The 20,691-nt window shown below is 42.8% G+C and overlaps 1 protein-coding gene across 15 annotated transcripts in view; it reads left to right on the top strand.

Annotated features, from left to right (window-relative positions):
• FHOD3 (formin homology 2 domain containing 3) overlaps window positions 1-20,691 on the top strand; it is a 482,704-nt gene that overhangs the window by 309,687 nt on the left and 152,326 nt on the right. For 9 of the 15 annotated variants that reach the window (XM_063597250.1, XM_055102327.2, XM_063597253.1 and 6 more), the window contains 3 exons: window positions 2,119-2,139; window positions 5,343-5,486; window positions 18,887-19,125. In XM_063597250.1, coding sequence (XP_063453320.1) covers window positions 2,119-2,139; window positions 5,343-5,486; window positions 18,887-19,125 — 404 coding nt within the window. The remainder of the gene's footprint in view (window positions 1-2,118; window positions 2,140-5,342; window positions 5,487-18,886; window positions 19,126-20,691) is intronic. The other 6 variants (XM_063597251.1, XM_063597255.1, XM_034943481.3 and 3 more) reach the window with 1 other exon arrangement.

Consider the following 20,691-nt stretch of genomic DNA (forward strand, 5'->3'; position numbering starts at 1 on the left):
CCCCAAAGTCTTAATGAATTCCAGTACAGACTCAAAGTCCCAAATCCAGAGTCTCATCTGAATCAGGTATAGGTAAGACTCAAGGCACGATTCATCCTGAGGCAAATTTCCCTTTAGCTGTGAGTCTGAAATCAAACAAGTTACCTACTTCCAAAATACGTTGGAACTGGCATAGATGTTCACATTCCAAAAGGCAGAAATAGGCAAGAAGGAAGGGATAACTAGTTCCAAGTCCAAAGCCCAAGAGAGGAAAAAACAATATTAAATCTTAAGACACCAGAATAATCTATTTTGACTCCATGTCCCACATCCTGGGCACACTGGGGTTGGGGTTGGGCCCACAAGGCCTCAGGCAACCCCATCCCTATGGCTTTGCTGGGCTCAGCCCACGCTTCAGCTCTCCTGGGTTGGAGCTTATGCCTACAGCTTTCCCGGGCTGGATTGCACACTGGTAGCTCTACAGTTCTGGGGTCTTGGGGGCTGCCTCGCTCCCGTGGCTCCACTAGGCATTGCCCTAGTAGGGACTCTCTACAGTGGCTTCACCCTGTGACAAATCTCTTCCTGGGACCCTAGGCTGTCCATAACCTTCTTTTAGATCTAGGTTGAGGTCACCATGGCTCCACAGCTCTTGTATTTTCCACACCTGCAGAATTAGTACCATGTATTTTATGGCTTGTACCTTCCAGAGCAGCAAGGCCTGCTTGAGTCACAGCTGGGGTGGCCAAAAAATCTTGCACCAGAATTCTGGGAGCAGGATCCTGAGTGGCCCTGAGCAGTGAATGCTGAGGTACCGCTGGTGCCTGTCCAGAAACCTTGCCCTCAAGGTCCTAGCTTGCTTAGAAGGTCTTTGAAATGCCTTTGGAGTTTTTCTCCCATCATCTTGGTGAATAACGCTGGCTCCCTTCTATCCATACTATAATCCTTTTAGCAAATGGTCACTTGGTCATGCCTTTGGTTTGCTTTCCAAAAGATGCTTTTTTACTCTTTACATGGCCAAGCTGTGACTTTTTCAAATTTTTCTACTCTACTTTCCTTTTAATAAACTCCATCTTTATATCACTTCTATCCTCTTGCATCTTCCTATAAGCAGTTAAGAGTAACCATACAACTCCTTCAATATTTTGCTTAGAATTTTTTTTCACCTGATATCCTAGTTCATTGCTCTTAAATTCTGACTTTCATTAGAGCCCTAGGACATTCACATATTTCAGCCAAGTTCTTGCCACTTTAAAACAAAGATGGTTTTTATTCTGGTTTCTAATACCTTGATTCTCGTTTCCATCTGAGACCTCTTCAGAATTGGCTTTACCATTTGTATTTCTACCAACCACTTCAGCAATCTCTAAGAAGGCTCTGACTTTTCCTACAACTATTCTCTTCTTCTGAGCTCCCACCAGAGTCAACCAGATAATGCTCTAGTCAATCTAGGCTTTTTCTAGCTTGCTTCTCCAAATTTTTCCAGCCTCTACCTGTTACCCAATTCCAAAGCTGCTTTCACGTTTTCAGTTATTTGTTATAGCAACAGCCCACTTCTCTGTATCAATTTTATGTCTTTGTTTTGTGTTGCTATAACAGAATACCACAGGCTGGGTAATTTATAAAGGAAATAAATTTATTACTCACAGTTCTTGAGGCTGGGAGTCCAATATCAAGATGCTGGCATCTGGCCAGGCCCTTCTTTTCTGTGCTATCCCGTAGTGGGATACAGAGGGTGAGGGAGGTTGTAGGGAAGATAAGATGGTTGAACTCATCCATTTACCAGGAAACTACTCCTACAATAATTAACCCAGTCCTGAGATAACAGAACTAATCCATTCATTACCTAATCACTGCTTAAAGGTTCTCCCTTCCGACACTGCTGCATTGGGGTTTAAGTTTCCAACACATGAACTTTGGGTGGGGGGCACATTCAAACCATAACAATGCACCTTCTAGAATATAGCTATATGAGTTTTAACACGTACATGGAGATGGATCACCTTCACAATTAGAATACAGACTAATAATAACATAGTATTCCCCCATGTTATCCTTTTATACTGACACTCTGAGCTCCTATATATAATCCTGAGAAACCACTGATTTATTCTCTGATCACTGTAATTTTGTCTTTTCAAGAATGTCAGATGGAATCATAAAGTAAGTAACCCTTTGAGGCTGGCTTCTGTCAGTATAATGCCTTTTGAGATTAATCTTTTATTGCATATATTAATATATGCAATGTATTAATTAACGCCTTTCCACTGCTGTGTAGTATTCCTTGTAGAGATGCATATGTGCTTACCCATTCACCTGTTGAAGGAGATTTGTGTGTTTATAGCTTTTGGCTTCCACAGATAGAGCTGCTATGAACATTCATGTACTGGCTTTGCCACAATGGTTTTATCCTACAAGAAAGACTTGGTGCATTCAGTGAAAACCCGGGGAGGGGGAAGAATGTCCTTTAGGACAGAATTTACCCCTCTGAGAGAGATTTGTAAAGATTTACTTGTCACAGGCCTTGTCAAGACAAAGTCTAAGAAAAAAACAGGAGGAGGGATACCAAGTGTCAGGCAGCTATGCTCGGCACCTTTAGTGTCTGAGGGTGAAGGCATCAGGAAACATTTACCTTGCAGACTTTTCTGGGGAAGCTGCCATTTTTGTCAGAGTTGGACAACTTAGCAGCAGAGGCTGCAGGGTGGAAATGGGAGGGGAGGCCCAGGGACAGGTGGAAGTGTGGTAGAATTTGATGAGCCTATTAGAGAATCAGCCAAAAAAAAAAAAAAAGATGAATTTTTAAAAAGATGTATAGCACCCTCTTGCACAGCTGGAAAAAGAAGCTGCATTTGTGAGTGGCAGAAGGCCATCATTTCCCCCGCAGCCTGCATAAAAGGTGATAGTACACAGGCTTGGCTCAAGCCCATATTTTCACTGCGGAAATCACAAATGACCTGCTGATACCCTCAGTTCAGGGCCTATTACTGAGCAAGGGGCAAGAGTTTCCTGAGTCTTTTTAGTTCTTTTTTTTTTTTTTTTTTTGAGACAGAGTCTTGATCTGTCCCCCAGGCTGGAGTGCAGTGACATGATCTTGGCTCACTGCAATCTCCGTCTCCCGGGTTCAAGTGATTCTTGTGCCTCAGCCTCCCAAGTAGCTGGGATTACAAGCATGTGCCACCACATCCTGCTAAATTGTTGTATTTTTAGTAGAGACTGGGTTTCGCCATGTTGGCCAGGCTGGTCTTCAGCTCCTAGCCTCAAGTGATCCACCTGCCTCAACCCCCCAGAAGTGCTGGAGTTACAGGTATGAGCCACTGTGCCTGGCCCCTGCTTACTTCTATAGTTCTAATTTTTAAATTATTTACTAGTGATTCCCTCACCCTTTATGGTTGGACTTGCTAAAGCAATGGGGATTAGGTTTAGCAGTTTAACCTCCTGGAAACTTCTGAGTGAAAGAACCTCAGTTGACTCCCAGAAAGGTGAAAGGGGAAGAAGAAGGTGGGGGAACGAGGTGAAGAGACTACCAGCGGCCTCTCTCTGTGCCTGGGGCTGGCCCCCACGCTGCTGTGTAGGAAGTTTTAATTCTGATGCTAGATGTCCCTTCACCTGCATTCCTCAGGCTGTGCATTTTGCAGAGTCAGCTGGCAGTTAGGGCATCTCTAATTGTTCACCCTGCCTGGGCCTGGTATTGTCATTTCCCTCTCATCTTTTAATAAGTTCTAGAGTTTTCACTAAAAGCAAAGGATGATAGGATTCTTTGAATGATGTGCAATTTTTCAATCAATGTTGGAAGCAGAAGGCAGCCCTGATGACCGTTATTGCCTGTCAGTGCGATGTGGTTAGCCTGGTTCCTGTAGACACTGGTGTGTGCTGTCATACGTGGCGTGGCGGCCCAAGTGTGAACACCTATTTATGATGGCTTCAGATTCACAGCTTCCTGCCTTGTGTCCTTATTGGGGCCTTGAATAATTAGGCTATCACATCACAATTAGTTTTCATTAGTTTCTGATCTCAATAGCAGTGACTGGTGTCCTCTTTGCTCAGCTTAAAAAGGAAAATGCCATTATTCGAGTTATGAATAGAGGCCTTCTTTCCAACATTGATAGCCCCAAGATAGAAGTGTTAGAGAAGCTGGTGCTATGAAATGATCTTTACAGAAGTGTTGGTCTTATTCCTTCCTAGGCAAGTTATCATGTTTAGAATAATTTTGGAATGTGTGTCTTGTTCTTAGAAATGCAAAGATAGTGAAGTAAGTAGGGACTAAAGGCTGAGACTGGAATGGCAGCTCTGAGCCCAGGCTTTTATCCCAGTGTCTTCAGTCACTTCCTGTTGCCTCAGGCGTTTATCCTTCTCTCCCTCCTGTATAAGATAAAGGGCTTGCAGTAAATCTCAGGCTCCTTCCATCTGTGAGCCAGCGCCTTGTCTCAGATACCCTCCTTCTCTTAAGAGAGGTAGAATTCAAAGAGAAGTCAGCTTTTTCTTTCTTGGTTCTCTTTTTGTCTCTTAATTGCTGCCTTGAAATTTCTCATGTTTTTCTAAATTTCATAGACCACGGGGAGGCCCTATTGAATTTAAATACAGTTTAATAAAATTAAATTGTTACAACTCCAGTTGTTGGTGTATGGATCTTAACAGGAGTTTCTAATTACAAAGTAGGTTAGTTTTCTATTGCCACGTAACAAATTACTGCAAACTTAGCAGCTTCAGACAACATCCATGTATCATCTCACAGCTTCCGTGGGGCAGGGAGTCCAGGCATGGCCTTAGTAGGTCCTCTGCCCAGGGTCTCACAAGGCCGCAGCCGAGGTGTCGCCCAGGACTGAAGTCTCATCTGAGACTTGGGGTCCTCTTCCAGGCCTATGTAGTTGGCAGAATTCATTTCCTTGCTTCTGTGAAAGTTGTGGTTGCTCCTGCCTCGAGGCCAGTGGGATAATCTCTTTCCAGTCCAGCTCAGAGAAGAGCTAAGCCTTCTTTTAAAGGGCCTACCTGATTATCACCTAGGAGAGTCACCCCTTCGATTAACTCAAAATCAACTGCTTTTGGACCTTCATTACATCTGCAAAATCCCCTCACCTTTGCCACCTAATGTAACCTAATCATGGGAGTGCCCCCCTCTCATGGGAGTGCCCAGCCCACACTCAAGCCAAGGAGATTATGTAGCACTTGTACACCAGAGGGGAGAATATTGGGGTTCATTCTGCCTGCCACACTGAAGAGGCTTTTGCTCAAATAAATTTGTCATCTGTCTGGATTGATTAGTGGCCATGATTATAACAATATGCCTGGATTAGGCATTGGAAAATGCCCTGAGAGCCTCAAGGCAGTCTTCTATGGTGTCTCTGTAGCTGGTTCTTCTCTTCTTCCAGACGTTATCAGGACTACCAGACCAAGACACCTTCTACGACGTCGTGGACTGCCTGGAGGAGCTGGGCATCGCTGCTGTGTCCCAGAGGCACTTGAACAAGAAAGGGACTGACCTGGACTTAGTGGAGCAACTCAACATTTATGAGGTACCAGACCATGCCTTTTGTAAGGTATCGTACAGCTTTGGCAATTGTCAAAGGCTGAGATGGCGCCTACTTTAGACCACGCGTAAAGCGTATGAGCACCACCAGCTTATTAGAAACTCAGCATCGTAGGCTTCACCCCAGACCTACTGAATCAGAAACTCTGAGGGCCCAGCAGACCGTGTTATGACAAGCCTTCTAGGAGAGTCCGATGCATATTCAAGCTCAAGAACCCTTGATATAGGGGAAATTGGTTAGCTATTTTCCTTTAAAGAACATGCCGTTTGTCAGCGGCACCTTCACTCAAGGAGACGGGGAGAGAAAGAGATAGAGACAGAAATCACATTTCTTATACCTGAGTGGGGTGGAACTTCAGGCAGGGCCAGATACATGATTTGTAGCAACCAATGCAAAACGAAAATGAAGGACCATTTATGGAACACTCGAGCAAAAGTGCTGTTAAAGATACCGAAACAACTCTTCACTTTCTTCTGTGGTTTCTCCCACCTTGTTATGGTGATTTTCTAATTCGGTATGTAATTGTCGTAAGGAAAGAAAAATTAAAAATTAAAATTTAAAATTATTACCATGAATTTTACCGTTCATCTTTATATTATGAAGTGTCAGTTTAGAATGCAAATATAAGAGCCTTTAACTGGTAGGCAGAATCAGCCAAATTACCTAAATCATATTTTGTAGCTCCCATATGCACGTGTATTTTGTTCTTACCAAAACAGCAGAAACAGTACGAAACTGACTGCACTGTTTTTACATCACTTCTTGGGGTGTGTGCATTCTACCAACACTCTGCCTTTAACTTACTAAAGAGTAAGAAAGGGCTGAAAGAAAAAGGATCTTGGAGCTGCCCTATCTTTTCCTTTCTTTATGTTGTCATTTCAGCATAAGTTGTTGTCTAACATGGGAAGGTAACAGGGTAAGAAAGGATATGAGAGGCTCCATGGGTTGTCTTCTGTCTGCACTCAAATCCATCTTGAAGGGAAACATGGCCCCCAGGGCTGTCAGTGCCCCTGCCTGCCCAGTTGTAGGTGTAACATACTTACCTTGTACTCACTTCCAGTCCCGCAGAACTCCTGCCTATCACCAGTCTACCAGAATCTGTGCACATGAGCAGCAAGGAATGGCAGACATGCATGTTGTACCTCTCTCCTCTGCTGGTGCAACAGCACAGGTCACTCACCCGTGACGCCGGTTCTGCTTTGGGCTACATATCAGGGCTTCGGACCCTGTTGACTTGAGTTCAGACTGTTCCCTGTGGGTTAATTTTAGGTCAAATGTCCTCACGGTATTGAAAGTACTTAACTATGAGAGTGTTGAAATGACACTCTTTCTTGCTGATCCTCATCATCCCAGTGTCCTGCCATGGCCAGTTAGGGGCAGATCGGAAGATATGTTTTCTCTTGGGTGGTATGACCTCAACCAGGAAACTGAATTCCTCTAGGCCCAAACTTAAAGAATACAATGACCCAGGCAATCCCTGAGGACATTCCACCAGTGGCATTCTGTGTGTCTGTCATTGCAAGAGCCTTTGGGGCCTGTATAACCTTCCACCTCTGGTTGGTTGGTTGTTGGTTGTTTTTTGAGACAGAGTCTCTCTCTGTTGCCCAGGCTAGAGTGTGGTGGCGCGATCTCGGCTCACTGCAACCTCTGCCTCCTGGGTTCAAATGATTCTCCAGCCTCAGCTTTCCCAGTAGCTGGGATTACAAGTGTCCACCATCATGACCAGCTAATTTTTATATTTTAGTAGAGACAGGGTTTCACCATATGGGCCCGATTAGTCTTGAACTACTGACCTCAAGCAATCCACTTGCCTCAGCCTCCCAAAGTGCTGGGATTACAAGTGTGAGCCACTGTGCCTGACCCTGGTTGTTTTTTCGTTTTGTTTTGCCCTCCACCCATCCTTCACATTCCACAAAATTCACCATTTTAAAGTGTACAATTTAATGGTTTTTAGCATATTCACAAGGTTGTACAATCATCACCACTATCATATTTCAGATTGCTTTTGTCACTCCCAAAAGAAACCCCCACACCCATTAGCAGACACTCTACATTCTTCCCTGTCCCCCATGGCCCCAAACCGGTAATCTACTTTCTCTCTCTATGGATTTACCTGTTTTGGACATTTCAGACAAATGGATCCATACAAAATGTGGTCTTTGTGGCTAGCTTTCACTTAGCGTGTTTTCAAGGTTCACCTACGTTTGCAGAATCACTACTTTGTTCATAGTTGTGCTGACAGTATTCTATTATATGGATACACCATATTTTGTTTATCCATTTATCAGTTAGTGAATACTTGAGTTATTTCTACCTTTTGGCTATTATGAATAATGCTGTTGTGAACATTTGTGTTGAATTGAAGTTTGTGTACATACGTTTTCAGTTCTCTTGGGTTTATACCTAGAAGTGAAATTGCTGGTCATATGGTAACTATCTTTAACTGATTGAGGAATTGCTGGATTGGTTTCTAAAATGGCTGTCCCATTTTATATTCCTACCAGCACTGTATAAGGATTCCAGTTACTCCACACCTTTGTCAACGCTTATTATTGTCCACCATTTTTATTATAGCCAGCTAGTAGGTGTGAAGTGGTATCTTACTGTGGTTTTGACTTGCATTTCCCTGTTGACTAATGATGTTTAGCCTCTTTCTAAGTGCATATTGGCTGTCTGTATAGTTTCTGTGGAGAAATATTTATTCCGATCCTTTGCTCATTTTTTAATTGATTTTTTTTTTTTTTTTTTTGAGATGGAGCTTTTTCTCTTGTTGCCCAGACTGGAGTGCAATGATGCAATCTCGGCTCACCGCAACCTCCACCTCCCAGGTTCAAGCGATTCCCCTGCCTCAGCCCCCTGAGTAGCTGGGATTACAGGCATGTGCCACCACGCCCAGCTAATTTTGTGTTTTTGGTAGAGATGGGGTTTCTCCATGTTGGTCAGGCTGGTCTCAAACTCCCGACCTCAGGTGATCCACCTGCCTTGGCCTCCCAAAGTGTTGGGATTAAGGGCATGAGCCACCGCGCCCAGCCTTGATTTTTTTATTGTTGAGTTTTAGGAATTATTTCTATATTCTGGATACTAGACCCTTATCAGATATATAATTTGAAAATATTTTCTGTCATTCTATGGGTTGTATTTTTCCACTTCTGATATAACTGATCAGTCTTATTAATAGTAATACATTTAAAAAATATTTCCTTTTTCCACTTACAAAGATAATATATACTCATTGATGAAAATTTGGAAAATAACAAAAAGCATTTTTGGTATATGAAAAAGCATAAGAGAAAAAAAAATCACCCATGATTTTATTACTAACCATTTTTAACATTTTGGTCTATTTTTCTGGTCTTTTTTGTATATGTGGGTGTGTGTTCATGATGAGGGACATAGTAGTCTACATATAGTGTTGCATGTTGAATCTTATTAGCAAACATGTTGGAAACATTTTCCCTTGTCATTACATGTTTAAGAATTTAATGTTTTAGTACAATATTCTATCTGTGTGTATACCATAATATATATAACTAGTCCCTATTTTTTCAGATTTAGATTATTTTCAAAGTTTTCACAATTACAAATGCTGTTATGAGGAAGATATTCATTCATAAATTTTTCTGCACCGCTAGATCTCTAGGGAAGATATTTTCCATTTCCTTATGGTCTTCACTGGATAGAAATGGAGAGAGTGATGTATAACTCACTATTTTCTATAAGTTACTGTCATAATAAGTGACGAGTTGAGGAATAGAACAGAATTATCTTTATATGATCTTGGGAGAGAAGAAACTGGGCCCAACATATTTGCTGGCAGCACTTGAAGCTGCCAACAGCCACCAGCTGGCCAGCTCTTTGTGCCCTGCTCTGGGCATCTTCTCTTCCAGCCCTGCCTCACTCCCTCAGTTTTTTATTGTTACTGACCTGTGGCCCTGGGAGGCCAGTAGGTGACAAAGGAGTATGTTCTCATGGCTCCTAAGATACAAGATGGAGAATAAAGTAAGCATACTAAAGATGGAAGAGGAAGAGAGCTCAAGAGAGTTGGTTTAAATAAAGGTAGAAGATGGACTTTTTCCAGCACAGATATTTCCTTCTCTTAGCCCCCTCACCACCACGATCGGAACTCCTTCCATCTCTTAGATTCTGTTCAGCCAGGGGCTCAGATGACCACAGATTTGGATTCCATAGGGTCACTGTATATTCAGAGGCCAGCGTGATGCGGATGAATTGCCCATCAGTGAACAAACTGGGAGAGAGTAGTGAAGAATAACCTTGAGACCAACTCCAGGAATCTAAAAACTATCCTCTGCTTCAGGGCACATTTTCTCTCCAGCCTACCTGCCTCTTAAGCCACCTCCTCAACTTCTTTCCCTTCATGCCAGACTTTGAAGAAATTATACTGTGTTCACCATCTTTCTTTTGTCGAATTACATGTGCCTAATATTTGAGCATCAAGTGTATATCATTCACAAATGAAGCATATTTGTGTCATTTAAAGAGCAATAAAACAAATACCATGTACCAGCTTTAAGAACTAAAACATTACAACTCAGAAGTGTCCTGACAGCCCCTTCATTGTCATCCTACTACTCCTATCCCCAGTATTCTCTTGCTTTCTTTAAAAATAATTTAACCTGAAAACCACTTATTCTGTGAGCTAACATAATCATATTACTAAATCAGAATTGGCTAATCAGAGATCTTTCCCAGTTATCTGGCTGTACTAATAATTTCAAGAATATAGCCTATTGAGGTGCAGATGGATCAGAGAGAGGTCTGGGACATCCCTTGTGACTCCCCAGGTCCTTTTTTCATGATTCAGATGTGTGCTTTCTGACCCGGAACAACAGACAAAGTCTGTAAGTGAGGTTCACAAGGTCATCTCACCCAGCAAGGAGCATTTAGTTAGGAAACATCTCTACTTCATGCCCCAGAGAGTCATGGCTCACAAATCCATAATTCTGAGTTTATTTACTATAAGTAGTCCATAGCCAGGGACATCCTGCTAAGGGTATTCCAGAAATAAGAACTCTCAGCAAATATCTTTAATTTATTTGTTAGATAGTCTAGTTAATTCGCATATTTATGGTAGGTGAGGCAGGTCCTCACATGCTTGTGTCCTTTCCCCAGAAACATCTTTCTTGTAAGATGAGTGAAAGGATCATCAGCCAGATGCTTTAGCTCCTTCTTCTCAGTCTGCCCCTAAACAATGTATTATTGAATTTTGTCTGTTTTCAAGCTTTTTATAAATGGAATCGTATCTTTTGACTCTTTCTAGAATATGCCCTTTTGCTCAGCAGTTTTGAGACCTGTTCCATGTTGATATGTGGATAACAGCTTGTTCATTTTCACTGCTGACGAATGTATCACAATTTATTTATCTGCTCTGCTCTGAACAGATGTTAGGTGGTTTAAATTTTTGTTGCCTTGACAAACAATGCTACTACGAGAGTTCTTGCACTTCCCTGTGTGTGTGTGTGTGTGTGTGTGTGTGTGTGTGTGTGTGCGCAATAGTTAAGATGTTTAGGTATCAGTTTTATTCATGCTGCATCAAAATATTTAGAAGTTTTTCTTCCTTCTCTAAGCCCTGGAAATGTTTAAGTGACATTTCATATTCTGGTCTTTGATGGCTTATTAGAATTCTGTTGGGAAATTACGTGGGCCTGTGATGTTAAATATATATGTGTGTGGGGTGAGGACAGTGAGGGAAGATTTTTGGTAACTATATTTTTTTCTATGGAAACTGGTCTGTTTAAACTTCCTATTGTTACAGGATCAATTTTGCTAAATTACATTTCCTAAGAAATTATCCATTTCATCTGTATTTTAAAATTCCTTAGCAAAGGAATTTTTATTAGTCTGTTATGAATATTTTACATTTCTTCTCTTTTAGTAATCTTCCTTTTGTTATTTCTTACTTTGTGTTTGTGACTTCTCCTTTTCCCTCCAGATTAACTAATGGTTTGTCTATTTTGTTGATTTTCTTTCAAGCAATAATTCTGACTTTTATATGAATTGCACTGCTTTTCTGTTTTGTAACTCAATGTTTTGCTATTATCTTTATAAATTCCTTTTACTTTCTTTCAGTTTACCTTGTTATTTTTCTGGATTTTTGAGTTGAGTAATTGATTTCTTTTCATCTTTTAACCATCATTGCATTCTTGTAATACAATCCATTTGGTAATGATGTTTTTTGGTGTTTTTTTTTTTTTTTTGAGATGGAGTTTCACTCTTGCCCAGGCTGGAGTGCAAGGTGCGATCTTGGCTCACCACAACCTCCACCTCCCGGGTTCAAGTGATTCTCCTGCCTCAGCCTCCCGACTAGCTGGGATTACAGGTGTGCGCCACGATGCCTGGCTAATTTTGTATTTTTAGTAGAGACAGGGTTTCTCCATGTTGGTTGGGCTGGTCTGGAACTCCCAACCTCGGGTGATCCACCCTCCTCGGCCTCCCAAAGTACTAGGATTACAGGCATGAGCCACCGCACCTGGCCAATGATGTGTTCTTTTTAAAAAGGTGCTGTTGGAATTCTGGTTGGTACTAATTTATTGAAAATGTTTGCATTAGTATTCATAAGTAAAATTGGTGTGTAGCAGCTAGCTCCTCCCCACCCCATCCCTGCCACCTCCCCTTCCTCTTCCTTTGTTGTAAGCTGTGTTTGTCAGTTGGAGCATCACTGTTATAGTAGCATCATAAAAGAATTCCTGACCACTCCTGCACATTGCGCCTTGTTGCTGTGTGTCCAGATGTCTCTGGGGTATCTCTCTGATTGTTCCCCCTTAGTGTCCTCCCTGGATCCTCTGTTTCTGACCCCTCCCTTTCAGTGGTGTCCTTATCAGACCTCCTATCTGTCTGTGTTGTCTGTCTATATTCACCCTAGTGAAGTCAGCAGCCTTGGGGGCTCATCACTATCTTGACTCCATGCTTTCTTCTGGGACCCAAGGCTGCTTGCCTCTCTACCTTCCTTTTCCTCTGCCTGCTTGCCATCTTGTATTTCATTCATGTACTTGGAGACCACTATATGTGACATATTCTGCTAGGGCTGTAAATACAGAGATAAAATATCTGTACCTGCCCCCAAAGAACCTCCATTCTTTAGTCTAAGGCAAGCAGGTAGCTGATTCCCCTAGCAGAGGATGGTGCAGAGGACTTAGGACATGCCAAGGAAGCTCTGACTGTATCCGACATGACCACCTGAAAGCCACACATGAAATGCACCCAGCCCCCAAATGAACCCTTTATTTTTCTTCCACAACAAAAACAAAAATTCTGAACGGACTCTTCATGTCTCCACCTCTGCAAACAGTGGAGTCTCCCAAGTTACAAGCCTAGAGCTATACTGGACTCCTTTCTCTTTCCTGTGTCCCCTTATTTAGGAATTTGATTGCTGAAAACAGCACTTCTTCTCCATTCCTGTGATCATTTCCTTAGCTCTGGCCCTCATCGTTTCTTGCCTGAAGTATTGCACTATCTTCCTATTCATTTGCTTGTCTATTACTTTGTTCATTCCACAAAACTTCATTGAGCACCTGCTATGTGCCAGGCACTATTCTAGCCCTGGTGACCCAGCACATCAGACAAGACCACTGCCCTGAGGGGGCACATACTCTAATGAGGTGCAGACAGCGATCAAGAACGTGCGTAAGCAGAGGATCTGAGATCGCAAACATGTCTATGAAGAAAAGAGACGGTATGAGGTGGGGGCCAGAAAGAGAGGCAGCAGCAAGGAAGGAAGGCCTGATGAAAGACAGTGAATGAGGGAGAGCATTGGAGGAGGTCAGGCATGGCAGGTGTCAGGGGGTGAAAGGAGGCTGGGTGGCTACAGGGGTAGGGCCTGGAGAGCAGCATGTTCAGAGCCTGGGGGACATTGAGATCCCATGAGGGCCTTCTCCCCATTCCAAACTCCCACTGGGCTGAAAGCAAGGTGATCCTCCTGAAACTCAAATCTCATTATGCTGTTCTCCTGTTTAAGAAAATGAATGAATGAGCTTTTCATGACCAGTAAGATGAAACCAAAATTCCTTCCATTGGTACAAGGGCCCTCCATACTCCGAGGCCTTCATGCCTCTGTGGCCTCATCTCCACCATTCCCAAGATGTGTCTGAAGTTTCAACCACACTCAACTTCTCCTGTTTTTGAACATGAAAGGCAGGTTCTTTGGGGAACTTTCCTTTATCCATTCTATTTTCTTTGCCTGGAGTGTTTTTTCTTCCTATTCTCAAGTTATCAAACTCCTACTCCTCCTGCTGCAGTCACTTCAGATGTCATCTCTTTCCCTAAGGCTCCTTGGCAAGATGGAAGGGGCTCCTTCTGCTTGTCCCCCTACTGCCATTCATAGCTGATGAGAGGGTGCTGCCTTGTGTCCACACCTCTGATTTAATACTCCTCAGAATGTGCGATCTGTTTCCCTTTGAGCTACTCTAAGCCATATGTCTCATGCCTCTGTCTAGCCCCAAGGGCCAGCAGCACAGCTGCCCACAGTAGAAGTTCAGTAGGTGCTTGAATGAAGGTCTCCTTCAAATACCACACATTTCATGATAGTGTCTACCAGGTGCTGAGTTGAATGAAGGAAGGATGCTATTCAGTTGGAAAGCAGTCACCTTAAGGGGCAGATGCCCTGTGTAATAACTCAAGCTGTGACAACTGAATCCTTTAGATAGCTGGCAGAGTTGGGATTTTTCTTTCTTTCTGAAAGTTAATGCATCTAAAAAATATATTCATTGCCAAAAGACAACCAACTTCAATATATGCAAGGGCAGCAACAAAGCCTACAAGCAGAACCAATTTTTTTTTTCACAAAAGACAATGTTCTCAAGCAATTGCAGAGAGCTTGGTTAGGCTTCTAGAATTCTTCCTAATAGAGAAGGACATCTGGTGGCCATTATGTCTTGGATTTGCTGGAAACAGGCCCAATTTCATGTAATTTAACTCCATTTCAGAAAGGTGATTTGATCCATGTTTAATTAAATTCATTGGAATTTTTATGGCTTCATATGATTTTTTTCACATACATAAATTGACAGAAAAGAAAATATTTTGTCAGATTACGTGTTCTAACTTTAGATTCTGAAAATGTGTCCTTGTAAGGGGTCAGGCATCTTAAGGCTGAAGACTGTAGAGGATGAGAAATAACTATTACTGTTCAGAGTAATTAATAGGTCCAATCTCTGAAGATTCTTCCTTGTCATAGGTGATAGGAAGTATGTATCAGTTATCTTTTTCTGCAAAACAAAACACCCCAGAACTTAGTGGTGTAAAACAACAATCCCTGTTCATGATTTTTTGGGTTAGGAATTTGAGCCTTATTCAGCTAGGAAGTTTTCAGTCAGCTGCAGTTATCTAGTGGTTTGAGTGAGCTGAGTGGTCTAAGACGGCCTTAGTTTATCTACTTGGCCTGGCATTTGGTACTGGCTGTTGGCTGGGCCATGTGTCTTCAACAGCCTAGTCCACATTTCTTCCCATGATAGCAGTGTTTCAAAAAGGCAAGTCCCAGTGTGTAAACACTTTTCAGGCTTCTGTGTGCATCATGTTTGTTGATGTTCCACTGGCCAAAGCAAGCCACACTGTTGAGCTTTCATGGGTGATGAGCACATCACAGTCTATATTCTTCTCTCTATTTTGTGTGTGTTTGAGAATTTCCACAGTACAAAGTTAAAGAAAAAAACTGTTCAAGCATTAAAAATGAAATCACCATATGATCCAGCAGTGCCACTTCTGGATGTTCATCAAAAAGAATTGAAATCAGGATTTTGGAGAAATATTGGTACTCCCATGTTTGTTGCAGCACTAGTCACAATAGCCAAGGTGTGGAACCAACCAAAATGTCCAATGATGGACGAATCAATAAAGAACATATGGTATATACAGGCAATGGAATATTTTCAGTCTTAAGACGGAAATCTTGACATTTCCTACAACTTGGATGAACTTGTAGGACATTTTGCTAAGTGAAATGGGCCAGTCACAGAAGGACAAATACTGCGTATTTTCACTTATATGAGGTATCTAAAATAGACTCACAGAAGCAGAGAGTAGGATGGCCATTACCAGGGGCTAAGGAGAGGGGGTGAAGGAGAGTTGCCTATCAGCAAGCATAAAGTTTTAGTAATGCAAGATGAATAAGTTATAGATATGTGCTATACCACATCGTCCCTCTAGTTAACAATAATGTATCGTACACTTAGAATCTGATAAAAGAATAGATCTCATGTTGAATATTTTTACTACAATAAATGAAAAAAATTCTTAAGAATGTTCAGATCATTCAGTGGCCTCAAAGACTGGTAGAAGTGGTTACAGATGTCACCTTAAGTTGCCCCTAACTGCTTTCTTGGTTACATGGGGATGTGTAAGCCGTCAGGGCTGGATTCTGGACCCTACTTGCTCCTTGCCCAAGTTTTTAGTTTACAAATAGCGTTCTACATTTAATTAAAAGAGTTAGAAGGTATTTGATGAGAGGTCCAGCAAATGAGTCACTCCATTACTTGGGACAGTGTTAGAGGTCTTGCAGGACTGGCTCTATCTCACTTAGTGCTCCCACGGAGGATACTCATTGCGCTGTATTTGATTAGGTCTGACTCTTACCACATGTCCTAAATAAGCCTTGGGTGAAAAGCCGTACTCTCCAGGTGTTTTCTAGCTCCCAGTGTTCCTGAGTCTAAGCTGTAGTGCTCACTAGAGCCGAAAGCATTTGGAAATGCCACCATAGCCTTGCATGTGCAAACAAAGCCTCTCTTCCTGTCATCACTGGGCACTGATGACTCTAGAATTCTTATTATAAAAACAAAACCATGAGTGAACAGCAGCCTCCAATTTCTTGTTATGTTGTCCCTGACTGCCAAGCATGAGGCTACCCTTGGGTCTACCAAGATTCTGTGGCCCATTTGCTCCCTCCATGCACTCTTCTTGTTTTAAGTAGCTTGATGTTTTGTTAATTATCTGAACTTCAGAAAGCCCTAACTGCATGCCATGTTATGGTGTTGCCTTGATAATTTTTCCAGATTTTTCTTGTCCTTCAAACTTTCTGGTTATCTCTACCTTCCTTGACAAAGGGCAGTTAAAGTGGACTTCACTTCATGCACACTGTGTGCCTCTCTGAAAGGACTTGTGAGTAGAACGTTACTTGATCCTTGGATCTCTGAGGTTAGACAAGGAATTAGAAATATCTTAACTCTACTTTAGCCCCTAATCTTATCATTCCAAATGTGTGCTTAATAAGAAGCAGAATCAACACATCAGGTCAGAATAAGTTCAAATGGTCTAGAATTTTTATTTATAGAAATGAAAAAAACATTGGCTAGAAACACTTAAAAATGCTGTCCTTTGTTAGGTATGTGGTTGTTCTCAAACTTTTCCCCACAGAATGTCATTTAAAGTTTTAAAGTTGAGATGACATATGTGCTTAACTAAATGCTTAATTTCTTTTTAGTTCTTGCAGTTACGATGCAGAAGGATACTCCTAGGAAATAGAATTCCCAATGAGATTTTGTAAAGATAGAGCTTTTATCAATTCTTGCCTCAAACCTCCCAAAATTATGTTTGGTGAATTCTAGGGGAGTAAAACAGTCAAAAGTTTGTTAAATTATCGTCACCTATGGGAGTTTGTTATAAGATGTATCTGGCATGTAGATGGAAGAGATTTTGTGAAAGCTTGAGCTGGTGGAAACAGGGTAGGGCAGATAAGGGTGGATACACTCCTGGTAAACAGTTTGTGTATCTCAGGTGCTGATATGTCCCTGTGAACTGAGATGACAGTGGCTAACCTGGCCTTGCCTCAGCCGAGCTCACATGAGGGCAGCTGATTTTGCAATAGCCAGGTTTTCTGCACATAGGTGATGTTAAAGCCATATACTGTGGTTAGCTATCTGAGTCTTTATATTCTCCATTCTCTCACATGGAAGGACTGGGTTGTGAAATGTGACTAAGAACACCCACAAGGCTGGAGAACTTGCATGTTTGGGGACTTGGAACTGTGTTATTCCATGGTTGCGAAGTCAGAAGTTCTGTGTGATTAAGGAATTTATGGGCATCTTAGGTCACTTCCTGTGAGAGAATGGATAGGGGAAGGCAGTCATATTCATTGAGTACCACAGAGAAGGCCCTACCCTAGATGCTTTACACAAGTTACCTTTACATAAGTGATTCTCATCACAAACCTGCAAGGGCAATTCTATTACCTTCATTTGGTGAGCCAGCGAGGGTACAAGTAATTTATGACAGGGCACACCTGGTTCATTAGTGGCACAGCCAGCATGCACACCAAGGTCTAGTTGACACCAAAACTTGTATTCTTTCTACTGTCCAGTTTTAGAGAATGTAGGCATAGGCATAACAATTAGAGGCCAGAGATAGAGTCCCTGGCTACGAAGAGTCATCGTGGATAAGGAGCAGAGCTGGGTGCTAGAAGAGAGGTGGAGGAGAGTTATTCAGAAGGACAGTTAGTTTTAATGGGAGGTGAGAAAGCCATGAAGTAAGATCGAGGACAGAGTGAGATTAAGAGATGGAAAAGCTGGTCTTCTGCAGAGGGCGCCACCTAGACACAGGGCTAAAAATATCCCTTGGAGAAAGGCAAAGGGTAAGAAAGAGTATGGGACCAGTTGGCTCACATTTCCCCATGTAAGCCGGAGTGGCAAAGTGCAAGCCAGTTATTTTTCTGCACAAATATGCGTCACTCTTAGGAAACCTTAAAACAAATCTTTATTCTAGGAGTCGTCTTTTTGTGTTGTGTATCTTTGTGACTTGTGTTTGCAAGCTTCTGGTAAAACTACAGGCTCCACTCCAAATCCTGAACCAGGCTGCTGTGATAGCCTGATAGTGCAGCAGCTGTCAGCCAAGATTTTGAAATTAAACAGTACCTGCTGTGGCACTAGTCCTCTTAGAAAGATTTATGGGTGAGGCCAGTTCCCATTCACCTGGATCTTGTGGCTCTGGCCACTTCTGAGCACCCTCTTTGGGAAAGCAAGCTCAAGACTGATTGGGAACCGGCCACCACTAGGCTTCAGGAGGGATTCAGGCTCATGGAGCAGAAAAGAGACACGAGTGGGCAAGGAGAGGTGAAGGCCCAGGAAATGGAAATGCTGGGGTACAGAGTTAGTTAGGTCCTATCCGATTACAAAAATATTTCTCAGACTCACTGGTCATATTGGCTGCCCGCTTTGTGTCTGTTTGATGGGAAGAACCCACAGTGGCAGGCATCTTCCAGTGCCCAGGCTGTGTTTGGCTTGGACACATGTGGTTGTGAAGACCTGGCAGGGAAGCTGAGGCGTGCAGTTTGCGAAGACAGAGTTAAAAATCCCTATTAGGGCAATCCTGAAATGCAGTCACACCCGAGGTCTGTGAAAGGATGCCAAGCCTGACCTTGCACTGGGCGTGCTCTGCTTTTCCAGGTGGCGCTCAGGCACGAGGATGGCGATGAGACCACGGAGCCACCCCCCAGTGGGTGCCGGGACCGGAGGAGGGCCAGCGTGTGTTCCAGTGGAGGGGGCGAGCACCGGGGCCTGGACCGCAGAAGGAGCCGCAGGCACTCGGTGCAGAGCATCAAGAGCACCCTGTCGGCCCCCACCAGTCCCTGCTCCCAGTCAGCTCCCAGCTTCAAGCCCAACCAAGTGCGAGATCTGCGTGAAAAGTAAGCATTAACTTGGCAGTGGAGAGGGGTGCAAGGATGCCATCCAAAAGAGAGCCCACAGGTGCCTGCCACTCTCCCCTCCCTGCTGGCCAGTTTGTCCCCCACCCAGCATTGCTCCCTACCTCTTCTTGACCATTAAACCACCAGCCAAACATCTCGGTGGATTTCCCACACAGGGTGGCCCCTGGCGACTTTTACAGACTTGATCTTACTAATCCCAGGAACTGTTTTTCAGCTACCTGTTTTTAAAAAATATTATTTACTATCTCAGTTAATATCTGTTCAGAAAAGCTGTGTTTTATCAAATGGAAAAGACTTCAAAACACAAAACTTTGGCCTAGAAATAACCACTGTAGGAATGTGGGGTTGGAAGAGTCTCGCGATACTCCTGACAATACAGGGATATCTCTGGGTTGGTTTAAGTTAAACAGAAAAAACCCATATGAGTTTCCAAATAGCTGTCTCTATATATTTCAGTACACACTAATTCCATCATTTAGTCTGAAACATTTTTATTGAGTGTCTGTTAGAGGCCAGGACTACTTGAAGCCATGAAGATACATAAATAGAAAGGTATGATCTCTGTCCCTTTGAGCCTCACGTTTGGGCTGGGAGGAAGACCGAGAATGGTAGATAGAAAAAAATGGAATGATTGGCAATCCTATGAGATATTATATGTATTTAAAGTATAAAGTTTGACAAAATCTGCCAAACCCAGAGTGGTTCTATAGTATAGAGGTACAACAAAAGGCTGGCCATGCCTGCTCCAGAGTCTGGGTCCAGTTGTATCTTCCCAGATGGATGCTCTGAGGTCACTGGGATGAGGGACTTTAGGGTCCAGTCTGCCACACAAATCCACAGGGGCTGACTAACACATTCCCATCCTGCTGCTGATAGTCTGGAAGCAGGAAGTGCTCATATCACTTGGCTGGATCATCCTCCCTCATCATAGAGATCCTCCTGGGAGTCAAATTTAGGTCACCAGGCTACATTATGAGGAAGAAAATCACTCAGAATAAGTTGGATGACCTTAAGAAAGAGTGATCAAGATATATTCCTCCTCTCCATCTCTAAGGGAATACCCCACCAGCACCAAGAGGTACCCCAAACAATCTGATACCCATGGAATCATTTGAGCAGGACCCAGGCCATGCCTTCAGATGCCTGTTATCCCAGGAGGAGGAGGGACTGGTCTGAGATAGATGTGCAACCATGGTCTATGTTGACACTCCTCTTCTACCTCATAACCCCAGATGCCCTCTACAGGCTTTTATGTTTCTGAGAGTCTGTGTACAGCTCTATTTTAGTGAAAAGAAGACCTAAACTTCTAAACATATTAAGGAAAGAGAACCTTTACCATGAGCATTGCATTTTGTGATCTAGAATCTTAAAGAAACTCAGCCAGTTCTCAAAGAAAAAGCCCTCGAAGCTCTCTTCCAGCTGGCTTGAGAAGTTAACATGAAGAGAATTGAGGAAATTGTACACAATCCTCTGAAAAAGGCCTGTATATAAAGCCACCGAAGATGCTGAGGGTAGGAGTTAGGTGGACCTTGTCAGTAGTACTTG

The sequence above is a fragment of the Pan paniscus genome, chromosome 17 (assembly GCF_029289425.2).
Source record: "Pan paniscus chromosome 17, NHGRI_mPanPan1-v2.0_pri, whole genome shotgun sequence".
NCBI classification, from domain to species: Eukaryota; Metazoa; Chordata; class Mammalia; order Primates; family Hominidae; genus Pan; species Pan paniscus.